The 10,000-nt window shown below is 41.0% G+C and overlaps 2 protein-coding genes across 2 annotated transcripts in view; both read right to left on the bottom strand.

Moving 5' to 3' along the window:
• Window positions 1-284, bottom strand: part of LOC140951016 (uncharacterized) — a 23,620-nt gene extending 23,336 nt beyond the window's left edge. The window contains exon 1 of the mRNA XM_073400240.1: window positions 1-284. This exon is cut by the window's left edge and continues 276 nt beyond it. Within this exon, the coding sequence (XP_073256341.1) occupies window positions 1-200 (200 nt within the window). The 5' untranslated portion in view covers window positions 201-284.
• A 2,523-nt stretch (window positions 285-2,807) lies between these two features.
• On the bottom strand, window positions 2,808-3,701 carry LOC140929855 (uncharacterized). The gene has a single exon (XM_073379557.1). The coding sequence runs from the start codon at window positions 3,699-3,701 to the stop codon at window positions 2,808-2,810; it is 894 nt and encodes a 297-aa protein (XP_073235658.1).
• Between the last annotated feature and the right edge of the window lie 6,299 nt (window positions 3,702-10,000).

The raw sequence follows: 10,000 nt of genomic DNA, 5'->3' as shown, positions 1-10,000 counted from the left end.
GCTGGATCTTCATAAACAAACGAGGGTCGTTGCTTCGCGGCTTCGGGTTCGAAACCTACCAAAGGTACCTCGTATTTTTCACTGGAATATTTTTCATCTCTTCTTTTAAAAGGATTGCAGCCGACTCCTCGCTGTTTTGGCTTGCTTTGTGCCATATCACCCTCCTCTGAAATGCTATGTTCCTGTTTACCGTCCTCCATATTCTACACGATTGAAGTGAAAACATTCAGAACAGCAAAAAGCCTTAATTATAAAAGCCGCGCAAATCACGTACACTTGCATTCGTTTACCCAACATGAATATTTTATGTGACCCAGGTCACACAATTACATCCGGTTGGTATCCGGCTTATACTGACTCTCCGCGCGCAAATCGCGGACTTCCGGTCGACTGCTACTGCGCCCAACCTTCAATGTCAGAAAAAGTTTGACGAACTAATGCCTGTAAAATGTGTGGTTCTTGAGAATAAACATCTTTCGCAGCTAAACCAAATGGATTTGGCAAATTGTTCAGTTAATCGCTTTATAAAATAAGTAAATATATATCGATAGTAAGCGCTCGCAGATTAGCCAGGAGAGTACGGTATGGAAACCTCGGATAAACATGGCTGTGACGTCAAGATGTTTTGCTTTTCGCGCTCTAAACACGCAAGTTAACATTATTTACGTATTCCCTCGTCGGCTGGCACTTGGAAAATCTGTACAAAAATGCTGTGTCAATTTTATTTTCGCTTAAGCTGACATTTTAAGTGAAAAAAACAACAAAAAAAAAAAACGGTTTTTTGGAAAGCATCTTTTTTACAAAAGACTTCGCGACTGGTAAGAATTTCTCTTTTAATCAGTGCCATATAACAAAGCGCTTTGCGTTTTTTTCTCGGGAAAGTTAAGCTTAATATATATAAAAGCAGTAGAAAACTTTTTTCCGGTATTTGCATAGCTGGTATAAACACTCGAGGGGCTGGGAGAATTCTCGACAGTTTAATATGCAACTCCCGAGACGAAGACTCTTGAAATTTAACTACAAGTAAAGCCAATAGGCCATTTGCACGATGGCGTCATCAGAATCCTTTTCGATCTTCCTTTCATATTTAAATTTTGTAATCCCAGTGAGGTTTGAATATAACAAAAGCCCTTTAAATTTGCACAAGGAAGCAAAACCTGAAGGATTCTGGTCGTAGTGGTAAAATGATGTCATCGAGCAAATGACCTATTGTGGTAGATGAAGGCCCCTGCTTCTAGTCTCTGACTAGTGTAACAACGTTCTTTTATTATATTTTGTAATGAGCAGTGTTGAGTCATGTTAAGTGAATTGACTGGAAACAGTCTATAATAGTGAATTGAACTAAATTTCCATCAAGCAATCAATGTGCAGTCTTCAAAATGAGGGATTATTTGATATCCTAGTTATGAAGACTGCATCATTTGCCATGAAAAGGGTAAATTCCCATGGAAAATGTTACAAAGCAGAGGTCAGTGGGAAAGAGGGGCAAACTGGCAGGATGCCATTTCTGATGATGGAAATATGCGTAATCCCTACTCTCCACCCCCTTTCACCTCTTGAATATTTGGAAGCAAACTATTCAGCATTTTCCTCAACATTTTAGTCTGGAGGAATTTCAGTGTCTTATTACCTACCTTCCCCAGCTACACTTACACCCTTAATAGTCCTCAAGAGACATGTCATTGGGTCTCCTCTTATACTGTTACTGTTGTGAAGAATATGTACTATTCACGTGCCATTTGAATTGTAAATATCATCCCTGGGAATATGCAAATGAGTATATTATATATAATAGGATACATTGGCACTCTTTGTCCCATTCACTTTACTTTGTCAGTGACACGAAGGGCAATTAGCGACCCACCCGCCCTTCCCAGCAATAAGCCGTGTTCCAGATTACCTATATTCAATTCAGTCTTATCTTGGGACTGTCCCAGGTCACATTGATTCCCCATACCTTATTATAATGTCATGAATAACAATACCCAGGGATGAATATTATACTCATGGATTCTTTTACTTGGTGATCATTTTGCTTATTCCCATCTTGTTTGATAACAGGCTGCAATATTGTAAGGGGAATCAGCTACTTCTCACTTTTAGGGGTTAAAAAACATACATGTGCAGTACAAGCTGGCTTCAAAACATGTACTGTAAAATATTCTTTAAAATTCAGATGTCAACCTATGCCAAATGTTTCTGGTGCCTCCTAGTCACTCAGGAAAACCTTTTGTACTCCAGTCTGTGTAAGATCTTTTGTGGTCAGTGAGAAATTTGCTTTATGATCCAGAAAGGATACAACATGTTATCATAAATTGCTTAACTCTCTACGAATGTAAATAGATAAAACTACAACAATCAAGTCTGGGGTAAACAGGGAAGGGCTCCGAAGTGAACCCTTCCATTTAATAACATTTGCCCAACTGAGACGGTCAAGATACAGCAAATGTACAAAACAGGAATACATGGAAAAACGTGAAAACAACAAAAAAAAAAAAAAGAAAAAGGGGGGGGGAAGGGAGGGCAGTGAAGTAACGGTCTGTTGAAGCACATGGCGAAAGAACTGCGTAGAGCGCATGACAAAGAAATAAACTAGTGCCAGTCCTCCCCCCCCTTCGGCTAGAGTTAAATACAAATAAATGCAATTATTTTAGACTTAACTCTCTACGAATGTAAATAGATAAAACTACAACAATCAAGTCTGGGGTAAACAGGGAAGGGCTCCGAAGTGAACCCTTCCATTTAATAACATTTGCCCAAGGGAGGCACGACCTAACCCCAGACAAAAGTCTCCATAAGGGAAAAATCTAAACAAACGAAGCGAGACGCTTAACTGCTAGCATTCTGTCTTTAACTGGGATGTGGATATAAGACCTATAAGCATCTGACTGCCAGTCTCCTAAACGCTTAATCAGTTCTGCAGGGATTTGAGCTTGAAAAGCCAGAGTGGCCCCGCCCGAGCGAAAACTATGTCCACTAACTTGAGACGAGTCCAAGTTCGTCTTGGCTGCGACTAGTTTTAGAAGGCAGTCAAACTTTCCATAAGTCAGAGGAGTCAGGCCCCCCTCCGTGGATGCTGGGATGATAAAGGCTGGGCCCGATAAAGGTGCTGGTACCAAGCCAAAGGCATGTCTGAGAGCGGTGTAAGGGCAGAGTGGATGTGGAGCAATGCGAGGTAACGGAACAGTTAAAATGCGCTGACTAAATTGGATGGTCTTCGACCATCGATTGATAATGATGGCCCAGTCATTGAAGAAGAGGATATCTCCTCGACGCAGGTGTTTGGATGAGTCAAACTTTGTTGATCCTTTGCATAGCAAATTCGCCTTACGAAGGAGGCCAAAGAACGCTACGAGGCAAACTGCCCAGAAGGTTGCATGTAAAGGGCTGTCCAAATGTAAATGACTCTTGAAGGCTAATAGGATCTGGGGTGTAATCGGCTTCTTTTGGGACACTGTTAAACCTTTTACACGCTTGATTCCTCGAAGTGTAGATGCCAATTGAAAATTGTTTTTGGTTGGGTCAGACAGACCATGTTCAAGGTGTAGAATGCGAATCGCATTTAAATAGGCTGGGATGGAGGATGCTGAGAGTGACCTTGCTAGAAAAGCTGCATAGCGATTAAGGGTTAATGCTGCTGCTGGGAGAGGTTGGTAGCCGTAGTATACACAAAAGGAGAGGTATGAACGCATTTGACTCATGTAGGTGGACTTGGTAGTAGGTGCATATGATTGACGCCGGAAATTGGTGACTTCACGGTCAAGTTGCTGCTGATCCCTTGGATCTAAGGAGAGCAAGAGACAATGGCGACATGTGAGATTCGAAGTCATTTGATCTAGAGGATTTGGAGAGCCATGCTTGGAACGTTGGCCAGTAGTGCACATCATTAAGGCGTGAAATACTATCTGCTAGAGTGTTGGTTGCTCCTGGAATGTGCTTGACGAACAAACTGAAGTTGTAATACTCCTTAAGCCAAAACAGAGAACGAATCCAGTCCATGATCACCGGGCAACAGGTTGAGCCTTTGTTCAGAATGGCTGCAGCCACCTGACTGTCTGTTTTGACGACTACTCGATGACCTGACCAGAAAGGTGCCCAACGGTGTGCAGCTAAAACAATGGTAAATGTCTCCTTGTAATTGATATGGAGAGAGCATAGAGATGGGTAGTCCAAGGCCCAGTTGACGTACATCCAGTCTGGTGCCCATAGGCACCCCCCGCCAGACAGGGAGGCATCAGTAAGCACTACTGTAGGAAGTTCAGGGATGGCTGAGGGGAACAAAGTTTTACAGTTGTGTGCAGGCAGGAGGTGGGTCCACCACATGAGGTCAGCTCTCGCATTTAGGTTAAGATAGACGCGATGGTGCGGACGTTTAACCGAGTTTGCCAAGGTGATAAGCCGTCTGAGAAATGTGCGGCCCCCTCGAACAACACGTGCTGCCCAATTAAGCTTGCCAAGGAGTCGTTGGAGGTGAAGCTTGGTACATTTGCTTTTATAGCTTGTTTCCTTGAGAAGGGATAACAACTCTGACACACGATCGTCTGAGAGGCGGAGTTCACACTGAACAGTGTCGATTTCAACTCCAAGAAAAATCAGGCACTGGGTAGGGTAGACAACTTTGCTCCAGTTGATAGTGAAGCCAAGAGACTCTAGTAAGTTTAACAGGGTGTCAAAAGCTACTTTGCACTGAAGTTGGGTTGGTTCGATGATAAGGAAGTCATCAAGATATGCCAGCACAGTATACCCTCTCCGGGCCATCATACGACAGATCCCTTGTGTGAGGCGGTGAAAAACCATTGGTGAGGCCCTGGCTCCAAATGGTAGACGCTTATCATAGAGGTAGACGGGGTGTTTTGAGTCGTTGAAGCGCCACGACATTCCTGTAACTCGCCAGCTATCGGGGTGTGTTCCAACGCTTCTGTAGGCATGTTTTAAGTCAACTTTTGCCAACCAACAACCAGGTTGACAGAGATTTGCTGCATCATCAACGGTAACATACTTGTAGTGTTCTAAATCCATATATGAGTTAGCATTCATCGTTAAGGGTCGGCTACAATCCATGATCATTCGTAATTCATTGGAGTCCTTTTTTGGTACGGCTCCAAGGGCATTAATGATAATTGGCATGTCGGTCTTGACTGCGATAGCAAAGTGGTCTTCTCGGAGACCTTTGATTAATTGCGCTTCAATTTGATCTTTAGCTCCAGGTCGCAGAGCAGACTTATTGTTTTGTGTAAAAGCATGTGAAACCATTAAATCAGGCGAGAGGAGCTGAAATCCATTTTTAACACCATCCAAGATAAATTCCGAGTCCGGGTCATTGGTTAGCTCTGTTGCCCAGGTCTCAAAAACTAAGTCTGTGGAGACCTGGGCTGCTTGGGGCTGCTGCTTAAATTCTGAAAAGGGCCCTGCATGAATGGGTAAACTTTCCCCACACTCTGCGGGGAGTGGTGTCCTTAAGACGGGATTAGTCCCTGCGTTTAACAATGTGGTCGAGACATCTCCTGCTAGTTCCGTAGTCAAAATACTATTTGGAGGGAGCTCTGCAGTTGAGTGTGGGTTCAGTATTGGGGGTCTTGAGCAGTAGCAGACTGGTGCTGCCATTGGGGGTGGGTTCCCAAGCACTGAGGTTTGATGCAAACATGATCATATTTACATGAAGAGGCAAAGCGGCACCCTTCACGCCGTTGGTAATCATAGCAAACTTGCTTTCCTGTTGCTGGGTTTAGGACTGGGCGGGACGTTTTGCGAGGAGATAGCCGCGGCGGTGTGGGAGTTGGATCTGGTCTGTGGAGTGTTTGGTGGGAGATGAACTGGCTGTCAGTACCCCATTTACAGTTTGTCGAAAACTGCATTCTGCGGTACAAATCATCATATTGCATCACTTTCGGTAAGGGGTAACACTTGGCTAGCTCAGATATCTTTGAACTGTACATAATGTAATGAAGGATGTCTTGGGTGGACGATAGAGACCCATCTGACATGAGAGTATGCATAATACGAAAGTTAGCCGCTGACCATTGTGGGAATGAGATTTTGTCAAGAGGCAGTTTCTTGTCTTGAGCGGTTTTTAATACAATTCTAGCATCACCAGAGGTTCCAAGCACGGTCTCCTTATCCTCCTGTAGTACTAAGGGAAGGCAGCTAATGAAATCAGGGATAAGTAGAGGACGTTTACCTCGCGAAGTAGAGGGCTCTAACAGCGGTTGTGCTGGGTCTTGTTCCTCTGCGGTTAAACCCAGTAAGATGGGGTCTCCTAAGGAATCCATGAGAGATTTAAGCTCGGATTGAACAACTGGGTCTTGCTGGAGACTTTTCAAGGTTGGTTTTGCGACAGAATGACTATCAGGTGTTGTTGTTGCGGTCGCCGTGGCCATCTTGGGCGCACTTGGTTGCTTGGACTCTCGCTGTAGCTTCAACAACTCGAGTTTGGTGCGTGTAAGATCCAGTTCAAGCTGTAAATTGCGGTTTCGAAGATCTTCGATCGCTGTTTCGTTTACAGTGGGTTGTTCTGTTTTAAAACTGGTTGGAGTAAGGTCTTTTATCAAAGACTCAACCTGACTCAGTTCGCGTTTGACTGCTTCGCTCATCTGTTGAGGTGTTGCCGATTCTGCCGCCAGGTCATCCGCGACGAAATCTTGTAGTTTTTTCGGAGGTTTTGTGCTCCTGCTGCTCTTTCTAGTCGCCATAGTGTAAACATCGACAACAATGCACCATAAGAAAACGATTCAGGAAAAATAAACGTGAGTTCAGTGAAGTAACGGTCTGTTGAAGCACATGGCGAAAGAACTGCGTAGAGCGCATGACAAAGAAATAAACTAGTGCCAGTCCTCCCCCCCCTTCGGCTAGAGTTAAATACAAATAAATGCAATTATTTTAGACATAAAATTTTTTAACCTGGGTTAATTCTCAATTTACTTCATCTTCTAGCTATATTGCCCTAATTATTCATGAATTAGGTACTAGGAGGTAAAATCAACCTAAGTTGAAAATTTTAACCTGAATTTAATTTTGACATAGTTGTTACATATACTATACGTCCTTCAGCTTCACTTCTCTCTTTTGATGTACACTCAAAGATTTCCTTAAATTTACAAAAAATCAGCTGAAATATAATATTACACAAAGAAAATACCAACAAATGACCTTGGGTTAACTGATGAGTGCATGGTAGTCAGAGAAGCACAGCTTTTGAGTTTAAACACCAGTCATACTGTATCAATATGCTATCCTCTTAAATTAGATAGAAAACGGAAACAGAAACAGAAACAGGACTATGAATCACAACTTCATTCACAAGCACATGGTTTTTCTTACAACTATGCTATGCACATACGGGGGAATCAGTGACGTAATAACATGTTATGCAACATGTCACACATTTATTGTGCACAGCAAATTAAAAGTGTTACAGCTATATGTAGGTTAACTGATAGCAATGAATGGGTAGCATGACAGGGACATTCTTGTAAATGCGTTGTTTTCATGTGACACTTACATGAAAAGGCTAATTTAATGTATGAAATCCAGTTTGCACAGTGTATTATTTTTGGAGCAAAAACTACCTATATTATTTTTGTCACTCAAAAAGAAAAATTAACATTAAGATGTCTTTGTCTTCTCTGTACTATTCTAATCGTACAGCTTCTTTATAGGGGGAGAGCCGGTGCCAGGACAGTCTTTAAACACCAGGTAAATAATGAGTGTGATGAACACAAAAACAAATAAGGGCTCCAAATTCATGCATTTACATTTGTCTGCTGAACACATTCAAAAGGCCAGGTAGTTAATTATCTAAAAAGACCCTAGTTTGTCGTCAGACTTGTTTTTGGTTAGCTCTGAATAGTGATTCAACAAGCTAGTCTCACAGACAATTCAACTTTGGTTCGGGTTATGATGATTGTTTGAACAATGTTTCGGAAAGGTCTTAAAATACCTACATGAGAATCTGTATTAGAATCATGTTTAAGAAGTTAACTTTATAAACTTTAAGTACATAAGGTTTTACAGACCTGAACTGTTAACAGTCTATTTTTAAAAAAGTATCATATAACATTAGTTGTCAGGGTCGGCCTAATGCTGGTCTTGCTGGGGCATGATAACTATTATTCCAGTCTCTTTGTAAGAATTATCAAACAATGGAAATTAGCATACAATCGTGTCAGTTTTCTTGTCACTGGGTCAAGCAACTTGCGGGTGGGAGTGGGGATATACAGGGACGAGTTGTTCAAAGCTGGATTAAGATAACCCAGGGTTCAGTGCGAGATTTGAATTCAGATTTCTTAAAAAGCATTTCAGTTGTAATTCTTTTTGTCTACAAGTTGATGAAAAATTATCAGAGAAAATGCTTTTTGAACACAACTGGGCCCAATCTTAAGTCACAACTGCACACTGGCAAAATACATGTAAACACTCTGATTTTTTTGGTCATTAAGGAATTCATTAACAAGCAAAGCTAGGACAAACAAGTCGACGTCTGAAAGCCACAAAACAGGAAATAAATTAAAGGGGCTGTGTCACGGCAGTCCAGTTCATTTTGTTTAATTTTGCCAATTACTCGCCCTCAATCGCTATGAAACTTAAAGTAAGCAAAGAAATTACATGTAAAACACAAAATCAGAGATCCGAGACAAACAAGTATGTCTCCTGAGCATTATTTTTGAAGTTGCAAGCAGCAGGGATCAACTTTGAAAAACTGTTAGGCTGAACAGTTTTCAAAAATCCTAATTTCAATCCGTTTCAGTCTTCTTCAGTTTTGCCCATCCGTGACATCTGTTTCTGTTATGTTATTTTAACCTTCCATTCAAGTTTTAAGCGGTTATTTTTATGTTCCATGACTTAATTTAACGGGCATTTTGTAATTTCCTAATTTGGCTGAATTTCGTGACACAGCTCCTTTAAGCACTGCTGTGTTCATAGGCAAATGGATAGAGCTAGTATTCAAATTTCCATGGTTCAATTTGTTGAATAGCACATCATGCAGCTCTTTTCATGGGTATAACAAGTCATTGCTACAGACAAGCTATTCATAAAAAAAAGCATTATGCAAAATGGCGTAATTTTTCAACTGTTATATATTTTTCTAAGTGGCTGATATAAAATGAAATGAACACATTTTGATGGTTCATCAATATCAGAGGGAGCAATTCCTGGAGGAGGTTTCTTGTTGTCTAAGCACTTATAGGATCAAGTCCTATTAGGCCAGCTATAGCTGCCTCTGCAGGCCCAGCAGTTGGTAGCATTTAGAGGGTGAGGTTTATTGACCTGCTCAGGTCACACTGATACTAACAGTGATGCCCTTTATTAATAATTCCTTTCATCAATATATACTATATGTCGATATATACATACATGCAAAAGTATATTATAAGAAAACACTAAAACTTGCATAACTCATTCAATTCATTGCCTGTATTCTAACAGCCTAGCAGTTATATTTTGTAACAGTTTTTTTACCATTTAGGTTTGCGCCTTTCATTACACTTGAAGCAAAACTATATTAAACAGACTCCAGATATGAATTTTGGAGGTGTGTGTCAACTAAAAACCCACTAAAAGACCATTAGTTCGCACAATTAATCTAATTGTAATTAAAATAAGATATTATTTGACTGAATTTAATTGGTGAACATTAATTGAAGATCAGAAGTTAATTAGAACAAATGCAAGAAAGAAGCAATAGACAAAAACGGAATAAAATCTGTCAACTCTCCCATAAGCAACTTAACCCAAAGTACAGGGGATCTCTTCCATAAACATGCAGGTCTGTCAATCTACTACCATTTACAACACATCCAGTGCCAAGTTTCCACCAAAATTAGTCTCTTGTATAATCTAAGTAGAGTAGTAGCGTTTTAGCCAGTGAATAAAAAATCATATTAAACCATAAGACCCTCATCCCCAGGAAGTGGCCATTTACACGATTATGTAAATATACCTCTACTTCCAGAATTCTTCAGGGTTTTGCTTTCCTGTGCAAATTAGCGAATTTTCTTTTCAA

The sequence above is a fragment of the Porites lutea genome, chromosome 1, assembly GCF_958299795.1.
Source record: "Porites lutea chromosome 1, jaPorLute2.1, whole genome shotgun sequence".
In the NCBI taxonomy this organism is placed as follows: Eukaryota; Metazoa; Cnidaria; class Anthozoa; order Scleractinia; family Poritidae; genus Porites; species Porites lutea.
The sequence above is the reverse complement of the archived record's forward strand: the minus strand, read 5'-3'. Positions and strand labels throughout refer to the sequence as shown.

Coding starts and splice junctions, on each gene's coding strand:
- LOC140929855 (XM_073379557.1), bottom strand. CDS start 3,701: ATGAGTCAAATGCGTTCATACCTCTCCTTTTGTGTATACTACGGCTAC.